This window comes from Clupea harengus, chromosome 18 (assembly GCF_900700415.2).
Source record: "Clupea harengus chromosome 18, Ch_v2.0.2, whole genome shotgun sequence".
NCBI classification, from domain to species: domain Eukaryota; kingdom Metazoa; phylum Chordata; class Actinopteri; order Clupeiformes; family Clupeidae; genus Clupea; species Clupea harengus.
Window position 1 is genome coordinate 23,779,304 of NC_045169.1, and position 20,441 is coordinate 23,799,744.

A 20,441-nucleotide genomic window follows, 5' to 3' on the forward strand; every position below is an offset into this window, starting at 1 on the left:
TCACGTGTGACACGTGCCAAAAAGTGCAGTCTTTGAAACATTTCTTTGCATTGGGAACAGCATAAAAAAGCTTTTTTTTCACAATTGTTTGCCGAACCACTCTGAAAATGTCAACTCTCCTCCAGCTCTCGAAAGAAGAACAGGAACAGTCATCAATGACAAAGCATGAGATAGATACCTCACGTTGTGCCTGATTCACGCTCAAAGAGCAACATTATCACTCATCATCGTGATTTGCGAGACTCAACACTTTTGAAACGCATCTCCTAGTCAGAAACTATAGAAATGATCCCTGAAAGTATAGTCTTGTCGTCTTACAGTAGAAGCGAGCAAAGCCTTTCTTGTGCTCAGTCTTTACGATGAGGGTGCGTATCCACCGCATCCGTAAATTTTTCCGGGTGCAAAACACTGCCTGAGAAATAAGGAAACACCAAAACCCCGTCAACTGTTTAACTGACGGCATTATAAAACGGCGGGCGCTCGTTTTAACTGCACATGTTGAATGCTTATGTTCGACAAATAGGGCGTAAGTGGTGTGGTTTTAGAACCCACGGCTGTGATGCGCACCTGTCGTAAAAGACGATGCGTGCGCTGCGAGGTAAGGAGTCGCATTTTCACGTGTGACACGTGCCAAAAAGTGCAGGCTTTGAAACGGGTATCTGCATTGGGAATAGCATAAAAAAGCTTTTCTTTTTTTTCACAATTGTTTGCGGAACCACTCTGAAAATGTCAACCCTCCTCCTGCTCTCCAAAGAAGAACAGGAACAGTCATCAATGACAAAGCATGAGATAGATACCTCACGTTGTGCCTGATTCACGCTCAAAGAGCAACATTATCACTCATCATCGTGATTTGCGAGACTCAACACTTTTGAAACGCATTTCCTAGTCAGAAACTATAGAAATGATCCCTGAAAGTATAGTCTTGTCGTCTTACAGTAAAAGCGAGCAAAGCCTTTCTTGTGCTCAGTCTTTATGATGAGGGTGCGTATCCACCGTTCATTTTTCCGGGTGCAAAACACTGCCTGGCAATGAAGGAAACACCAAAACCCGGTCTACTGTTTAACTGACGGCATTATAAAACGGCAGGCACTCGTTTTAACTGCGCATGTTGAATGCTTATGTTCGACAAATAGGGCGTAAGTGGTGTGGTTTTAGAACCCACGGCTGTGATGCGCACCTGTCGTATAAGACGACGCGTGCGCTGCGAGGTAAGGAGTCGCATTTTCACGTGTGACACGTGCCAAAAAGGTGCAGTCTTTGAAACAGGTCTCTGCATTGGGAAGAGCATAAAAAAGCTTCTTTTTTTTTCACAATTGTTTGCGGAACCACTCTGAAAATGTCAACTCTCCTCCTGCTCTCCAAAGAAGAACAGGAACAGTCATCAATGACAAAGCATGAGATAGATACCTCACGTTGTGCCTGGTTCACGCTCAAAGAGCAACATTATCACTCATCATCGTGATTTGCGAGACTCAACACTTTTGAAACGCATTTCCTAGTCAGAAACTATAGAAATGATCCCTGAAAGTATAGTCTTGTCGTCTTACAGTAGAAGCGAGCAAAGCCTTTCTTGTGCTCAGTCTTTACGATGAGGGTGCGTATCCACCGTTCATTTTTCCGGGTGCAAAACACTGCCTGGCAATGAAGGAAACACCAAAACCTGGTCTACTGTTTAACTGACGGCATTATAAAACGGCGGGCGCTCGTTTTAACTGCACATGTTGAATGCTTATGTTCGACAAATAGGGCGTAAGTGGTGTGGTTTTAGAACCCACGGCTGTGATGCGCACCTGTCGTATAAGACGACGCGTGCGCTGCGAGGTAAGGAGTCGCATTTTCACGTGTGACACGTGCCAAAAAGGTGCAGTCTTTGAAACAGGTCTCTGCATTGGGAAGAGCATAAAAAACGTTTTTTTTTTTCACAATTGTTTGCGGAACCACTCTGAAAATGTCAACTCTCCTCCTGCTCTCCAAAGAAGAACAGGAACAGTCATCAATGACAAAGCATGAGATAGATACCTCACGTTGTGCCTGGTTCACGCTCAAAGAGCAACATTATCACTCATCATCGTGATTTGCGGGACTCAACACTTTTGAAACGCATTTCCTAGTCAGAGCTGGGGCGATGGTGTTGAATGCGGAGCTGAAATCCACAAACAGGATCCTGGCGTAGGTGCCGGGGGAATCAAGGTGCTGGAGGATGAAGTGGAGTCCCATGTTAATTGCGTCATCTACAGACCTGTTGGCTCGGTAGGCAAACTGCAGTGGGTCGAGGAGGTGGTTGGTGATGGCCTTGAGGTGGGTCAGCACGATATGCTGTGGTGTGCTGGGGAGGCAGCGTAAAGAAGAGGGATGCGGGGCGACTGGTCAGGCTGGTGAGGAAGCTGTTGTGGGCACCGAACTGGACTGACTCACAACGGTGGCGGAGAGAAGGACCCTGAGTAGGTTGCTGACTATCTTGGACAATGTCCACCACCCACCACACAGTACTGTCAACAGACAGAAGAGCATATTCAGTGGCAGACTCCTGTCACTGTCATGCTCATCGGACAGGCTGAGGAAGTCCTTTGTCCCCAGGGCCATTCAGCTTTTTAACGCCACGCAGAAGGGGAGGGGGAGGGAGATGGACTTCTCTGCATGAGTCTACCTCAGTCTGCCCTCCTCTGCTCATCTCATCTCAGCCCCATGCACAGATTTTACCACCTACATATTCTGCACTATCACTTTGCTCTTTGCACTTTCCAACCACACACACACACACAAGCACAAGATCACTATCTTGCACTACCCATCCTCACAAGCACAAGAACATTATATATTTTTTGGCACTCTCCACACCAGCAGCACAAAATCACTTTTCACTTTCCTCCTGGACACCGACACTGTCCAAATCATTGCACTCTGTACAATAGGGTCAGACCTTTTCCTGTATCTGGAAACACTCTGTGTGAATATGTTCTCCCTATGTGTATGTATATGTGATTTATGTATGTACGTCGGTGAGGTGTATAAGTGTATTTGTGTATGTGTATAAGCTACTGGTCCTGGTGGTGCAGTGGTTAGTATGCAGTTTGTAGGAAAGAGGTTCTAATCCCACTGTGGTCAAGTGAGAGATATCTGACCTGTTCAAACAGAGCCCTTGGGTCAAATGCACCAGTGCATATAGAGTAATAGAATAGAACTACACACACACTACTCTATTTTCCTCTTCTGTTATCTGTTACTCTCCCTCCTCTCTGTCTATGTCTCTCTCTTTCTCCCTCTCTCTCTTTCACTCTGTGAGGGACCGAGGCGGTCACCCCACGTTTTTGGGATGTGGGTGACTTGACCTGGTGGTGAATATGGGGAAGAACGTGCAGAACATGGTGGATTTCCCATACCAAAATATATATATTTATTTACAAGGGCCTTTAGGTTGACCCCAGAACATGTGCCCACACAATAAACAAACAAATCAAAAATACAGAGAGTACTCACAGTAACTCAAGTAGCTAGGCACCCTAGGCAGCTGTTTGGCCCATTTAGGCCCAATACCGGCACACTCTAGGCACAAGACACACACACACACACACACACACACTCACTCACACACACACACACACACACATTATAACACTCCTCTTCAGTCTACGTCTCTCTCACACACACACACACACGTCCTTCCCCAGCCCTGTGCCTCCCACTCTGATGAGGAACAGTGACATCCTGAGAGAGCAGAGAGGAGGGTCTATCCGTCATGGCTGTTTGACTGCCCTATTTAAAAATAATAAAACAATCTAGAGAAGCGACAGGTTAAAGTCCCCTGACCGCCCGCTGACAATTTATTGTATGGTGTCATAAACACCAAACATTCACTGGCCTCAGTCACAGTCCAGTCAGTGCAGTATATCACTCAACGGTGATTGCTAATTTGAAAAAAAAAAATGTGTGAGGCACGCCAAGTGGGCGTGAACCAAGTCTGGCACTCCACCAGCCAGAAAGAGACTGGCAGCCTGAAAGAGATTCCTAAAGAGAGATTACTAAGGAGAAACCTACAACGATATGACATCAAAAAGCTTTTCTGTCACGATAATCACCATAAAATATAACATGGGCCACTTAATAAAATGGGAATATAATCACTAAATCATTTAATATATCATCAATAACATTATTTTATGTGTTGTTATTGTTATAGAGATTTTCAGGTCTCAAGTCATGTTATTCTGAATAGGTCAGGCCTGGCCTGTTCAATTAGAACATCAGATCACTGTTTATTTCCTATCACACTGCATTTTCTTAAGAAGTAGATAAATGTAAGGCTGCTGGCCTTGACTTGTCCAAACCCGCACGCATGCGCACACACACACACACACACACACAGAAGTAAGAGAGGGCAGCGCACTGAGGCGTCACAAATCACAAATAGTTCTTTCAAAAGGGGTGAGTGGAATACCACTAACGCCACTGTCATAATTTGCATGATCAGATATCCAAGGAGTAACATTAATAATAATACAAACCTATTCTCCCACCTAAGGTTGATTAACATTAATAATAATATAAACGTATTCTCCCACTTAAGGTTGATTAACATTAAGCATAATATAAACCTATTCTCCTACCTAAGGTTGCAAAGTGACACCATTATATCCATTTGATATTCCACTATGAACTTTATGATGAGAGGTAGAAGTTGAGGAGGAGGAGAAGACCTGAGGAGAATGAAACAGATTCACACAACACACAGCGAGGGAAGCAGCTGGTTTGGGTTTTATTCTGTTCTAACGGTGAAGCTGGGTGGAGATAGTTCACCACACAGGAGAACATGTTCAGAAGTACATCAGCACATCACCCTCTAACCCATAGAGGTCAAACGTCATGAAACACATCTCCTCTCATTTCTGCAGTCAGATTCCACAGGGTGAACAGACACATGCACAGCAGGGTAGGACGTCTGATAAGATACTTTATTACACTGAGATACTGACAAGGAAGTACTTCATGTTATGACCACAACAGACAATGAGAACAGAGATTTCCCAGTAAACCCAAGTATGACATCATATAATAACTGCAGCTAAAAATTAACCAACTAAAACAAACCATAAAATAATTCTTTATCCATCTGTATCCCTGGCTGTCTATGTTGATGATAAAATTAAACTCAAAAAGTTTAATTGTCAAACTCTGAACATATACTGTACATTCAAACCCCTAAAATGTATATTTTTAAATATGGTCATGTTGACAGTTCTGATCAGTTGTTATCCAACTGGTGCCTAGCTGCACTGAGATTTGTTAACATTGGTCTTCATTATTTAAATTAGTAGTTGTACTTACTGGACTCTTCATCATACAAAGCTCATAGAGCAGACAGCCCAAAGACCAAACATCACTGAAAAAGAAATACAAAAAGAAAACTGATTCTCTTACATCTCATGATTCTCAGTGGTTGTCATACATCTTTAAACATCAACTCTGTAATGTATGATGGCATGTGTGATATATGAGTCTATGGTGTGACTCTGTATACAACTGAAGTATTTAAACGTGTACTCAATAATGTGAACTTCATGGCCTCCATATATCGGAACTTAATAGCCTCCATATATATTAGACAAATCACCAGAAGGAACGGTAGCGGTGGTGAAGCAATGTTACCTCTTGTCATGATATTCTTCTCCCTTCAGGATTTCAGGGGGAATGTTAGTTAGTTCCCCAGTAGAGTCACTCTTTACAACAGCTCTGAAAGACGGATCAAACAAACAAGACAAAGCCCTATGTTCTGCCAACATTCTTCAGAGTCATAATTCTGGCAAAACATAAATGGCCTCTCCTGAGATCGTCTACATGCAGTGTGGGCCATTTGCTGCATCTCACACATTGAACCCAAGTCTCCTTTGGCCGGCTGTTTTGTCCACACAGACAATTCAGAAACACTCGTTGTCATCTGATGATGAGTTGTTTGTTTATTTAATTCAATGTAATATCATATTCAATGTGTTATCATAGTTAATGTAATATCATATTCAATGTGATATAATATTTAATGTCCTATCATATTTAATGTAATGCTTTGTTGCCCTCTTTTTCTTTCCCAAACTCAAATGTCTTCCCTTTCTGCACTGGCCTTTTCTTTCTCAGCCAACATAGGAGGGATTTTCAAACTCGTCTCAACTCTGCAATAAACCAGTAAATGTCTGATGACCCAGTGATGCACATTACAGGCTGCAATCTTCAATTTCAAGGAGAGAACATGATAGAGCTTTGAATAGTCAACACGATACATTTGAGAACTTGCTCCAATCTCACTAAATAACTAATTATACTTAAATCACAAGGCTAGTTCAACCTACGACTGTAGTGCACACATCAAATCACACACTACTAACATATTTAATCATAGAAAAAGTTGCAACTGCAAAGATTACGAACAATAAAGATTATTTTGCCTCGTGGGATGGCATTGTTGATAGTAGTCAGTGGATTGTACCTGACAAGTATCATAATCACCTAAAGAGTGCTTCAATGTTCATCACAGCTAATCTGAAAATTGTAATTACGTGACTAAAATGGTATTTATACATCCATGAGGCATGAAACACATTTAGATTGAGTCTAGACATTGAAAATATGGACATTAACTAGAATTCTACAACAATGTTCCAGATTCCTGAGAATTTTGATAGAAAAAGGCAATCGGATAAACATTGTGTCTAAAAAGAACAATAGCTTAAAAACTATTGTAATGTGTCAATAATAAGGGTGTTTCAATATAAAGATCAGAAATAGCTCTTCCAAATGATGTTTGACCCATTAAGAACCGTACATTCAAGTTTTCACAGCCCATCATTGAACAGTACCAAAAAGGATGCATTTGGCATTTGGTCATAAGAGGTGGTCAAATATGTAATGTAGGCCTATCTAGGTATTATTTTGCATAACAAATCACACCTTCAAGTTACAGAGGGGTTTAGTTGAACTTTTTATTTGGCCAGTCAGCATAGCATTTAGCCTTGAACTTTGACATTTTCATTAAAAATCATTGTGTTCAATCAATGTGCCATCAATAGTCTTCAGCATGAAACAGGATACAAAAGTTATTCTTGGTCATTAGTGGTTACAATGATTCATAATTACTATTTACCAGATTTATGTCTGGTAAGTATGTGATTTGTACAATGTACAGTATATATTAAAATGCAAGACAATCATGACTCACTTTGTGAAATTAGTATAAAAAGTATAAAATGACTACCAGTGTGTGAAAAGGTATATACCACTTTCAGAGTATAAAGATTATAAATAGACTCAACAAGTGTGTGCGTGGGGGCGGAGGTCGTGGTGGTGGTGGTGTTCGGGGGTGTCTGTACCAATGTGATCATGTGTGGATGGTGTGTGTGTTTCTCTATGTGTGTGGGCACATGCATGTGTAAGAGTGTCAGAGAATAGAAACATAACAGTATATGTTCTGGACAGCTTTTCATATTTGTCCTAATGGTCACACAGTAGTATGTTTTATTCTGGAGCAAATCCTGAAGTAGAGGTATGAAAGAAAAGAAAAATGATCAGCATACACATGATAAAGCCTCCAAGTAACTTCTCATCAGGTCCATCACAGCCCTGTAGACCAGCCCTTTTCTATCCGTGTCAGTTTCCCTGTGTACTGTAGATGCTGAAGGCTAGGCAGTACCCTGGCAAGGAGTCACAGAGGCACCATATTTGTATGCTCCATATTTTTATATTTTCCCGTTTCTAATTTGGGATTTATTGTTTCCAACTTAAGTCTGCCGTCAAATCTCATCACTGCCTCATCCTCAAGGCTAAAATGAGGACGGTGGAAGGGTGGCAGTTCATGGTGGTTCAGTGTCTCTCATCTACCCTCTCCCAAAAGTAGTGACAAAATGAAGACCATCGCCTATACATACAGCTACAAAACCTATGCTGCTTTTATAAATGCATTTGTGTCTCAAACACAAATTATCCACCTAAGCAAACAGCAACCACAACACAATTGAACTAATTGAATGCTTCAGTTCTAAAAAAATAATTGTTTATATTTGCTTAGACATTCTATATATTAAAATATGTACATCTGGAGACAGTCATAATAAAATGTGGACTGAACATGGTTGACAGGATTAACATTCTGTAAAGCAACCTGATTGCCTCCTTAAGGCAGAGCTGAAAGACCAAATAGAACTAAAGCACAAGGAAATGCAGAGGGGTTGGTCATAGAGGATGAGGTCCAAGTAGGCATATCATTGTTTCAACATGCATTAAGCGCTCAATTTCTACTCACTGCCTCCAGAGGATGAACTCATGACACACTGCACTCAAGACACATCTGACCCCACAATACTAGCATTCTACTGATAGTTACCAATAATCGAGACCAAGTCAATTATATTACTTCTGTTATCCAGCCAATCCTGCAAAGTCGTTGTTGTGTGTCTGACCTCTTCAACATTTTCAAATTTAATTTCAGCTTTAGAGGTAAGTATTCTTTTCATCATGTGCTGTTGAACAACCAGATTCCCCCTGCCTCCCCCTGATCTTCTCAACTGAATACTTTTGATAAGGTGCTGGATACTGATGTCCACACAGTCTGTTTTCTCCGGTAATTCTTTGTTGATGCTCCTAATCTCCTGGAAAATGGTTTTCTGATTTCCTCTGTTGTTGACAGCGACTGCCGCACTGACCCCCCACCCGATCAGAGAGGCACCCAGAGTGGCTGGGACCAGGACAAAACACACGACAGCTCCAATAAACCCTAACAGCATGGTGGCGTTACCGTTTTCTGCACTGTCTGCCAGTTCTTTCAGCTTTCCCAAACTGATTTTAACCTCCTGTAGAATTTCCCCAACCTACATCAGCAAGTAGAAACAAAACACGATTGCAAAAAAAGATTGTTTTTGAAACTAGGCAAGAAATGTGGCATGTATTAAATATTTTTTTTGGATTTGAAAGACACTACCTTTGAAACAAAATATATATATATATACACTACCGTTCAAAAGTTTGGGGTCACTTAGAAATTTCCTTATTTTTCAATGAAAAGCACTGTTTTTTTTCATGAAGATAACATTAAATGAATCAGAAATACAGTCTATACATTGTTACTGTGGTAAATGACTATTCTAGGTGGAAACGTCTGGTTTTTAATGAAATATCTACATAGGTGTATAGAGGCCCATTTCCAGCAACTATCACTCCAGTGTTCCAATGGTACATTGTGTTTGCTATTCGCCTTAGAAGACTACTGGATGATTAGAAAACCCTTGAAAACCCTTGTGCAATTATGTTAGCACAGCTGAAAACTGTTTTGCTGGTGAGAGAAGCTATAAAACTGGCCTTCCTTTGAGCTAGTTGAGTATCTGGAGCATCACATTTGTGGGTTCGGTTATACTCTCAAAATGGCCAGAAAAAGAGAACTTTTATGTAAAACTCGCCAGTCTATTCTTGTTCTTAGAAATTAAGGCTATTCCATGCGAAAAATGGCGTAGAAACTGAAAATTTCCTACAACGGTGTGTACTACTCCCTTCAGAGAAACAGCACAAACGGGCTCTAACAGAGTAGAAAGAGAAGTGGGAGGCCCTGGTGCACAACTCAGCAAGAAGACAAGTATATTAGAGTCTCTAGTTTGAGAAATAGATGCCTCACAGATCCTCAACTGGCAGCTTCTTTAAATGGTACCCGCAAAACGCCAGTGTCAACTTCTACAGTGAAGAGGCAACTCTGGGATGCTGGCCTGATGAGTGGCAAAGAAAAAGCCATATCTGAGACGGGCCAATAAAAAGAAAAGATTGATATGGGCAAAAGAACACAGACATTGGACAGAGGAAGATTGGAAAAAAGTGTTATGGACAGACGAATCAAAGTTTGAGGTGTTTGGATCACACAGAAGAACATTTGTGAGACGCAGAATAGGTGAAAAGATGCTGGAAGAGTGCCTGACGCCATTTGTCAAGCATGGTGGAGGTAATGTGATGGTCTGGGGCTGCTTTGGTGCTGGTGAAGTGGGAGATTTGTACAAGGTAAAAGGGATTTTAAATAAGGAAGGCTATCACTCCATTTTGCAACACCATGCCATATCCTGTGTACAGCGCTTGATTTGAGCCAATTTCCTCCTACAACAGGACAATGACCCAAAGCACACCTCCAAATTATGCAAGAAATATTTAGGGAAGAAGCAGGCAGATGGTATGCTGTCTCTAATAGAGTGGCCAGCGCAGTCACCAGATCTTAACCCCATTGAGCTGATGTGGGAGCAGCTTGACCGTATGGTACGCAAGAAGTACCCATCAAGCCAATCCAACTTGTGGGAGGTGCTTCAGGAAGCGTGGGGTGAAATTTCTACAGATTACCTCAACAAATTAACAGCTAGAATGCCAAAGGTCTGCAATGCTGTACTTGCTGCAAATGGAGCATTCTTTGATGAAAGCAAAGTTTGAAGAACAAAATTAATATTTCAAATAGAAATCATTATTTCTAACCTTGTCAATGTCTTGACTATATTTTTCTATTCATTTTGCAACTAATTTGATAAATAAAAGTGTGAGTTTTCATGGAAAACACGAAATTATCTTTTATTATCTTATTATCTTTTAACTTTTGAACGGTAGTGTATATATACATATATATACATAAATACAGTATATAGTAACGTAACAGTAGAGAATAATTTTCCCTAGGAGCACAGCGGTTGATATTAAAGAAGTATTTACACAGGAGACAGAGTTCCATGTACATATAGGTACCTGGGAAGTGATGTGTGCAAAAACGATTCTTTTTTTCAGAATGTCCAACGCTGACAGCCTACACTCTGGCTCGGGATGAAGCATATCAGCGAGTAGGCTCCGGAAGCCTGAAGAAAAGTATATTAGCCAATCCTTGGAACCACACTGGATTGAAGCAATTAAATCTGTATTTACTTGAACCTAAATGTGGAGAAATAGAATATTGTAATAAAACAGCTTTATTCCTATTGTTCTATAAACCAAAATCAGCTATAATTAATAAGTGTTATTATTATATTTCAATGAATCCTGGTACTTACACAGGTCTTCAACGTGCACATTTCATACAGCAGACATCCCAATGCATAAATATCACTGTAGAGATGAAGGTGATTGAAAGGCAACTTAAAACAATATGACAATAAGTTGGTATTGAAATGTATGCGCAGAGACACAACTTTGCACATTTGACCAATGTAATGAACTTCAAACATACAATCCATCAACAACTTGGTGGGCTGAGCAGACACAGTTAGCTGATAGTGTCCTTCTGGTGAATTAATACGCCACAAATCAGCACATGCTATTCAAAACAACTGCGGTGTGGTAAGTTCAACATCCAGTGCTGTATAACATCAATCCTTTCATATAACACCAAATGTATTCAACTTCTGTCGCTGTTTTGCAAATCAGGTGTGATTCTCTCACTGCTTAGTACTACCTGTGGAGGGTGTATGGTCTTCCTTCCTGAACCTCTGGAGGTTGCTTTGCATTGGTGTGTTTTGGCTTCTCTACCCGAGCTCTAAAAGATCACATTTGTTATGAATAACGTAATGTATTAGTACATAATGAGTGATTGATTTGTATTGATTTTTAATGTGTTCTGCATGAGAAAGGACCTTTCATGAAGCTCTGCTGTCTCTCCCAAACGGACAGTTCCACATCCAGTGAAGAAAATGTTCTGTTAACAGATAATAAATATTGTAACAGTAACATCATCTAATTTTCATGTCTTAAAAGCCGTCCTGGCCATTCACATTCTAGTTTTGTGTATGAAATTAGAAAGTATCACCTACAGAAAAGAGAGTATGTTTTAATAAAGCCAAGGAAACTATCCTCCTAAACTGGAAAACTTGAAATATATTAAACATGACACAATGGTTAATCCTCCTCAAAGACTATATATCCACAGAATAATTTACATTCCAGCACCAAACCCTTATACTTTGAAAAAGTCTGTGGCTCCTTTATCATCTCATTAAACTTGCCTGTTAACTTATCCCACCAACACACACACACACACGCACACACACACACATCCTGTCACATCTTGCCCTCTCATGTCTATCTGTTTGTCTGTCTGTCCGTTGTATTATCATGTTGTCATGGTAGCTGTGTGGGCAGGTGCGGAGCGGCTTCAACCATGGACTGTGGAACTGTTAGGGGCATTAGGGCCTGGGCCCTACCTACTTTTGAACATCAAATGTAAAACGAATTCAAATCTTTCAGTGGTCAAATATGCCACACAGTGCTTCCCTGTGTCAGAGCGTCCTCTCACTCTTGGTTTGTTGATGTAACATGATGGTAAGCTTGCAACCTGAGAAAAGGGTAAGCAGTTCACTTTGCTGGGCAAACCAGGGTACACCACTGATTGCAGTGCAATGTATTGTGGATCCGGTAGTCGGTTCAAATACGGGGAGCGAGGGGTGGCGATGTTCCTTATGTGTGTGTGTGGTCCATGGCTAATGTAGTGAATTTCTGATTGTAATTTTAAAACGCTGTCTTCCTAAAACGGCAGGGTGGTGGCGAGCAACATTCAACAATTCAATTCAACATCCTGGCAAATTCAAATTCCATTCTCAAGTGTGCACAAAACTAGCATTTACAAAACTATAACTGTTACTGTGTGTCAACACTGATTACCCACTGGTTCATCTTAACCTTACACCATTAAAGGGACTCAGCAAGAAAGCTGGGTCATGGCTGGCTCTTCCATCAAGAAGTTCTGGACACAGCTTTGTGTCTCTGGGTGATGAAGATTAACACTGGTATTGTACTTGTTTCCCACAAGATGGCGCTGACAGCAATTGAGAAGAGAGCTTGCTTCTTGTTGTCAAAATACAGTGTGTCATGATAAAGATGAATTTAATATTATGAATACCTGACTTATTAAGAGTCTGTGAGTGATACCATCGGTGTGCAAGTGTTCCAAGGCCATACAAATCTTGGTAAACCAAGCCATGACCTGAAGTAAAAAATATTGATATGTATTTTAGAAATGTGAAATTTAAATATGTTTCACTTATCAACACTGTATATATTTTGTCATTTTTACCTTTTCCTCAGAAAATGGCACATTGTCCATTTTTTGGGCTTGAATTTTCTCGTACAAAGTTCCACCTGAACACTGCTCCATCAATAAATAGATTTTCCCTCTTGCTATAAGAGAGTCATTTACATTTATGTGCTGGTATGTGTGTATAATAATGACTTGGTGTTTTCAAAAAAGAGACAAAACTCCATTGTACTCTTCATAAAAAGCCTTCATCAAAGCATGGCTATGTTATGGCAGCATGTTTAAAGACACTCAAACACATTTCAGCTATTGCCTTCATCAAGGCGTAAGCATTTGTGAACTTTAGAAACCTGACAGATTTTGGGTGTTTCTGCCTTTTCTGGATGTTGGTGCTCCTTTCACGCCTTGTCTTTTGATGCCATATGGCTCATCTTGTGTGTCTTGAGACCTAACTGTATTATACTGTAGGTTTGTGTACCTTATTGGTATTCTTTTCCTCAATTTTTTTCTTTTCTATATTCGGTGATGGTGTTAACGATGTGGCCGCTTTGGGTGAGGGGTCCAATTAACATGATCACGTTACTAAAGTGGTCACATGACCAACATAGCTGACAAACATGTCAAGAAAGGTGTCTGATGGCCGACTAAAGGCAATTCTCACTCCCTGATGGAATATTGAATATTGAAGCTGATAGCTCTTTTCACATGTTGCCATTACATATCCATGTTTTAATAAAAGCTCTTCACTGATGTTGTTGTGTTGGTTCAAACAATTAAATGACTGAATGATTAAATGAATGATTTTTGCTTCAGCTCTTGTCAAAGGAATCACTGATACTTTATCATAACCAGACTATGCTACACAATCGTAGTTATGCTTTTTTCAGACTTGATACACCAAAAGAATACTCTCTGTAATTACCTTCAAATGACTGGGTTTCCACAATGTGGGCGTGGACTGGGCATTTTAAACATTCCTCCACCTTAAAATGAGAGAGATATGAATATAGAATATGAAACGTGATTAAGTTTAAATTTTTTGGCTGAATAAAAGACATCAAATGATGTATTAATCAGCACGACTACAACAACTTTAGTCTCCTAATAAAAATGTCATACACTTGTATCTGTAAGTTTAGACTCAAGTTACATTTTTCAGTGTATGGTTAATATCAAGATTCTACTGTACTCTGTGTCACATCAGGTGAATATATTTAACATGGTTATACTTGTTGTGTATATATCACACCATGTGTATATACTGTATGTAGGAAAAGAATGACCTGAAGAAGAAAAATCAATATAACTGACATGCTTATCTTTTTCAATCTGTTCAACAAGGAAGCGTTTGCCTTCTTTTAAATGGACCAGATATTTCCCGTCCTTCTCTCCCAGCACAGTATAGCCTTGGTCCCTCAGGATGCTCTCCACACCGCCCATCTCTGATCAAACTGAGGGACAGTAAATGTAAACTCACAAAAATATCACTATGACAGTAAAGAGTGGGAAGATATTGGAATCAGAACAGGTCAAAAGCTTAAAGCAACATTATGTAACAATTTTACCTGAAAATATTATTGGTTGTACACTGACTTGTAAAGCCCCATTTCCGCGAAAATTGGTATTTTTTGCTAGTGAGCTCCCCCTAAAGTAGCTCACTTTTACACCAATGTCCTCCTAATGGACAGTGTACACGTGTATTTTATTGAAAGGCTGAAGGATATGGTACCGGCAAAGACAACAGCAGAAGCCAAAGAAGCATGTAGACTGATATGGTAGAGTAATATTACAAGATTTTACACAAATATGACTCTGCATCATCATTTTTGCCAAACCAGAAAAGTCATAACCCTGACTGCATGAAGTCGTCAAATCTGCACCGTGTGCATCTATTACGAACAGCAGACCCCAACACCAATCCACACTCCACTACAACTGCATTCAATTATCACTCAAACAGTCTCATACAGTCAGTGTTACTCTTTCAACTATATGTCACTTGAGATAATAGAAATGTAGTGAATATAAACCCATAATTACTGACAACAGATTATAGAGAACACAATACTACAGTTAACCTAATTTACATTACATAAGACACTTTGATCATGAGTGTACACTGTTGCTATGAAAAATTTCAAACTAAAATTGTGTCTACGTGTGTGATGTGCACCCCTGCAGACGATGTAGTGGTCATGTGTGCCCTGCAGGCAACAGTGGGGAGGACTGATGGACTGATGGACTGATTACCCACACCTGAGGAGGTGTGGGGGGATAAAAAGGACCAGTGGACACCTGTCACTCTCTCTCAGCGTACAGACGTGAAACCCCCTAGACAAAAAATATTTTACAATGTACCGTGTATGGACTTAATAATGACCCGTCATTTTAAGATAACGCTGTTGTCTGTCTCCAACATTTATGTTTTGGTCACGCAAGTTGGCCGTAACAACATGAATGGAATAAAGGAATAAATGACAGCATATGTAAGGTCATTTACTCATATCTGGGGATCGGGGCATACATCTCTTTATCTAGTAGTCACTGGGAGGCTGAAGCAAATGCAGTGGCCTGCAAGGTGTTTTTGTCCAACATGTGTGTGTCTGAGGAGTGTTCAATTCAGAACCACTGGATTGCCTGGTTAGTTAACCAATCAGATCTGTCCATTAAAAGACATAAAATATTCCTAAAGATTTCAAATATAACAGCACTGCATTCAAGAGTTAATATTTTTCCAATGGTCAGACATACCGCTGTTATCAAAGCCATCTATATGTGGCATGCAGGTTGTTAGAGAGATAATTTATCACACAAGTGAGAAGTGCTACCAAATCGACGGAAAAAACACCAGGCTGAAAGGCTAGTGACACTGTCATGACATGGCACACAAGGAGTTAAATGAATGGTTAATAAATTAACCGTTTATTACTACAATAAACGATAAGCTTACATGTTACAAGTATCAGTCAAACTGGATGTAAGGTAAAACCAAATGGATGACTACAACTTTAAATAATAACAATTGAATGAAAGGGTTGGATGTCAATAAACCTGACTAGCCATGAATGCATCAAATGTAAAGACAATAAACCCAAATGAGAGAGTGAGTGAATGAGATAAAGAAATGAGATGGGGAGAGATAGAGGGGAAAAGGAGAGAGTAAGAGAATAGACAAAGAGAGAGCAGAAAAGAAGAGTCAGGGAGTGAGAGTTGAGTCACTCAGCAGTGGATAGAGTCACTGGTTTGCCTAAATCATATGCTTCTCTTAACACATATAAACACACCACTGAATGAACGCAAGAGAGCAAGAGAAAAAGAGAGTATTACAAGTGAGAAAGACCCAAAAATCTTAAAATGGCTGGGTAAATACCACAATCCCCATTTCCATACAGTTCCACAAACCAATCAAATGCTATGGCTCAGTTTCCTAAGACCATTGTCGTAGTTAGGACTCATCACTTGGAGCTATATCTCTGAATATTAATATTAAAGCCTGGCCTTGAGTATTTTCAACCTGAAAAAAGGAGGTGTTGATTTCATATGGCAAGGTTGGATAACGGTGTGTGGTCCATGTTATGCGTCACGTTTTGTTTGTTTCTATAGGAGTGTTTTATTTTGCTTGTATGTTTGGTTTGCCGTGTCTTTAGTTAGGACCACTCATTGTTGAAACTCTCTGCCGGGCACCGCCCCCTTGACTGTGCACCTCACGGCACACTCACATGGTTGCATTGGAATGTGTTGATCCGTCAAGGTTGATGGATCCCCATTTACTTTGAATGAGGTGACGTCATCCGTTGCCAAACTGAATTGTGGCTCTGTTGTGTTCCATTGCTTGCGGCAAGAGTTGAACATTGTTCAACTTTTCGAGAGCCAACGCATGCGTCAGCCAATCAAATTGCCTTTCATGCATAACTGACAGCACAGGTGCTATCCAGGACAGTCAGATCACGTTTATGCTCACGTCTAAAGGGCGCAAAGCTAAAAAAAAAAGATGGCAGACCAAACTCCGTATATGGTCGTATTTGTACCTAACAGTTGTTTGTTTGACTTTTTATTTGTTACCGAGAAATAGACACTGTACAATGTAAAAACCCTGTTATTGTAACTGAAAAATACCTCTGATAGGATTTTAGAGGTGTCTGAGCCACCTATCTAATGTTAGCATCCTACTACTCACAAGGTAAACAGCTTGCTAGCGGCGTGATTGGTTTGTTGAGTGGCCATCTCACTATATCGTCTCCGTTATCAACACAACCGTATGCGCCAGACTCCTCCTCCCTCATCCGTTGGATCAATGCATGCCAACGCAACCGTGTGAGTGGGCCGTAACAGAGCATTCACACGCTTCCGTTGGAATGCGTTGATCCGTCAGGGTTGACGGATCTCCATTCACTTTGAATGGGGTGACGTCATCCTTTGCCGAACTGAATTATGGCTTCGTTGGGTTCCCGTGCGTTGCGTTTCATGCTTTGCTTGCAGCAAGAGTTGAAGAATGTTCAACTTTTCGAGAGGCAATGCATGCGTCAGCCAGTCAAATTGCCTTTCATGCATAACTGACAGCACAGGCGCTAGCCAATCAGATCCCGTATATGCTCACGTCTAGAAAGCGGCAAGCTCCAAAAAAAAAAAGATGGCGACCAAACTCCGTAGATGGTCGTATTTGTACCCAAAAGTTGTTTGTTTGACTTTTTTTTGCTTAGATTTTTTAAAAGTTACCGAGAAATATACACTGTACAATGTAAAAACCCCTTTATTGTAACTGAAAAATACGTCTGATAGGATTTGCGAGGTGTGTGAGCACCCTACCTAATGTTAGCATGCTACTGCTTGCAAGGTAAGCAGCTTGCTAGTGGCGTGATTGGTTTGTTGACCTGTCAATCTCACTATAACGTCTCTGGTATCAACAGAACCCCATGCGCCAGACTCCTCCTCCGCCATCCGTTGGCGCAACGCATTCCAACGGAAGCGTGTGAATGCTCCGTAACCAGCGACTGCGCGGTAACAGGTGCTGGTAATTACTGCTAGGATTTGGCACCTATTAAAAATGAACGGCAAACAGTCTGTGGTGTGCTGGACACCCCTCGGGATTTGTTAGATTGCCACGTGTGAATCCCAAGTGTACTGCACGAGATCGTTGTCTAAGTTTGTACTTAAACCGGGATCTCGTGCAGCAGACTTTACTTCCAGCGTAACAGGGAAACAGCAGCAAAAACCAAACATACAAGCAAAAGGGAGAGTAATCAAACGCTGCCTGAACTGAAGATTAAAACAGTCAAAAGTACAATAACTGTCTTTCAAATGTAGGAGTTAAAGTTGTAAGTTTCCAAAAAAATGCAACTCTCAACTAAAAAAGAGATAGGCCTTCTCGAAAAAAATTACTTAAGTAGGCCTACAGTACTTGTACAGTACATGTACTTTGTTACTGTCCACCCCTGGTTATCTAGTTGCCACGATGAAGAGGAGACATCGATATCAAAATGGTCTAAACCGGTCATCAGACTTTGTTAATAACATACATTGCAGATTGAAGGGAAAATGTAAGTGTTAAGCGTAAGACACCATATGTTACGGTATAATTAATAGCCTACATAGCTATATAGCTAAATAGCCTGGTCATAAACAATTTACTTACCAAAAAATGAATTTGTGTCGTCTGTAAGTATGTTTCAGATAAGTATCCCGAGTCGGCTTGTATTCACTCTTCACGTGTGCTGAATGCTGTTTCCCAGGTGTGAAGGACGCTGAGTCTGAGGTGTGCTTCTGCTGTGCACTTCAGTTCATGCTGAAAGGTGAGACACTGTAGCCTCCTCCCTGCGATACAATGTTCATTTGAAATCATCCATAGTCACGTACGCTAGGGGTGAAGTTTGGTCGGGTTTCAAAATGTCCGAGAAATAGAAGAGATAACATTGTGAGAAGACAGCGGCAGGTTAAAGTCCCTTGTCCGCCCACTGACAAATTAATGTATGTTCTCATAGACGCCAAACATTCCCGGGCCTCATTCACAGTCCAGTCAGCGCAGTATAACACTCAACGGTGATTGCTTAATAAAAAAAAAGAACTTGTGAGTCACACCAAGTGGGCTTAAACCAAGCCTGGTGTCCTTGACTTGTCCAACCCCCCCCCCCCCACACACACACACACACAGACACACACATAAGAGAGGGCAGAGCACAGACATCACAAATCACATAGTTCTTTCAAAAGGGGTGAGTAGAAACGCCACATGGCACAGCAGGGTACGATGTCTGATAAGATGCTTGGCATTACACTGAGACACTGATAAGGAGGCACTTATTTTATGGCAATAATAAAACAGGCTATGAAAACAGAGATTTTCCAATAAAAACAAGTATGATATCATATAATAACTGCAGCTAAAAATTAACCCACTAAAACCATAACTCATAAAATACTTCTTCATCTAGCTGTATCCCTGACTGTCTAGGATGATGATAAAATAAAACTCAAAGAGGTTAAATGTCAAACTCTGAGCATATACATACAAACCCCTAAAATGTACATTTGTAAATATGGTCATGGTGACAGTTCTGACTGGATGAAGTCGTCAAATCTGCGGTTTAGTGAATGTGTGCACCGTGTGCATCTCTTACGAACAACAGACCAATCCACACTCGAATACAACTGTATTCTATTCTCACAAGCATTGTAACACCAGAATGAACCTGACCTTGACAACACTACTGACTGATAACATGGTTCTGTCTTAAAAAGTAGCTAAATGTAAGGCTGCTTGCCTTGACTTGCATGTATGCCCACTCCCACACACACACACACAAACACACACAAACACACAAAACGGAGGGCAGAGCACAGAGGCGTCCAAATAGTTCTTTCAAAAGGGGTGAGTAGAACGCCACTGTCATGATTTACAGGATTAACATTAATAATAATATAAACCTATTCTCCCACCTAAGGTTGATTAACATTAATAATAATATAAACCTATTCTCCCACCTAAGGTTGATTAACATTTAGAATAATATAAACCCACCTAAGGTTGATTTACATTAAGAATAACATAAACCTATTCTCCTACCTAAGGTTGCTTAACATTAAGAATAATATAAACCTATTCTCCCACCTAAGGTTGATTAACATTAAGAATAATATAAACCTATTCTCCCACCTAAGGTTGATTAACATTAAGAATAATATAAACCTATTCTCCCACCTAAGGTTGCAAAGTAGAACATAGAACATAGACCATAGCCTCTCTCATTTCTGCACTGTCAGATTCCACATGATGAACAAACACATGGCACAGCAGGGTAAATTAAACTCAAAGAGGTTAAATGTCAAACTCTGAGCATATACATACAAACCCCTAAAATGTACATTTGTAAATATGGTCATGGTGACAGTTCTGACTGGATGATGTCGTCAAATCTGCGGTTTA

At 40.5% G+C, this 20,441-nt stretch overlaps 1 protein-coding gene, 3 non-coding genes and 1 pseudogene across 5 annotated transcripts; all 5 read right to left on the minus strand.

Annotated features, from left to right (window-relative positions):
- Window positions 1–95: 95 nt before the first annotated feature.
- Window positions 96–308, minus strand: LOC116224820. The gene has a single exon (XR_004165768.1). It is a non-coding gene; the product is annotated as a small nucleolar RNA U3 (small nucleolar RNA).
- Window positions 309–714: 406 nt separating this feature from the next.
- Window positions 715–927, minus strand: LOC116224812. Its single transcript, XR_004165760.1, has one exon. It is a non-coding gene; the product is annotated as a small nucleolar RNA U3 (small nucleolar RNA).
- A 400-nt stretch (window positions 928–1,327) lies between these two features.
- On the minus strand, window positions 1,328–1,540 carry LOC116224798. Its single transcript, XR_004165746.1, has one exon. It is a non-coding gene; the product is annotated as a small nucleolar RNA U3 (small nucleolar RNA).
- Window positions 1,541–1,939: 399 nt separating this feature from the next.
- Window positions 1,940–2,118, minus strand: LOC116224780 (annotated as a pseudogene).
- A 4,839-nt stretch (window positions 2,119–6,957) lies between these two features.
- LOC116224554 (serine/threonine-protein kinase Nek3-like) lies at window positions 6,958–19,030 on the minus strand. 2 transcript variants are annotated; one of them, XM_031584623.1, is made up of 10 exons: window positions 18,654–19,030; window positions 14,333–14,472; window positions 13,944–14,004; window positions 13,061–13,164; window positions 12,887–12,970; window positions 11,625–11,686; window positions 11,447–11,527; window positions 11,046–11,100; window positions 10,747–10,926; window positions 6,958–8,852 (listed from the first exon to the last, which is right to left on the minus strand). In XM_031584623.1, the coding sequence occupies exons 2-10, from the start codon at window positions 14,459–14,461 to the stop codon at window positions 8,355–8,357; spliced, it is 1,254 nt and encodes a 417-aa protein (XP_031440483.1). In that variant the 5' UTR covers window positions 14,462–14,472; window positions 18,654–19,030; the 3' UTR covers window positions 6,958–8,354. The 2 variants fall into 2 exon arrangements, with proteins under 2 accessions (XP_031440483.1, XP_031440484.1); XM_031584624.2 differs by having other exon boundaries at window positions 8,832–8,852; window positions 10,747–10,853.
- Between the last annotated feature and the right edge of the window lie 1,411 nt (window positions 19,031–20,441).

Bases quoted from the DNA above. Each gene is read 5' to 3' on its own strand.
- LOC116224554 (XM_031584623.1), bottom strand. From the start codon at position 14,461: ATGGGCGGTGTGGAGAGCATCCTGAGGGACCAAGGCTATACTGTGCTG. The intron at 11,687-12,886 runs GTATTCATAATA...ATCTGTTAACAG, and splicing joins ACAGACTCTTAATAAGTCAG to AACATTTTCTTCACTGGATG. The intron at 8,853-10,746 runs GTACCTATATGT...TTGCTGATGTAG, and splicing joins TTGCACACATCACTTCCCAG to GTTGGGGAAATTCTACAGGA.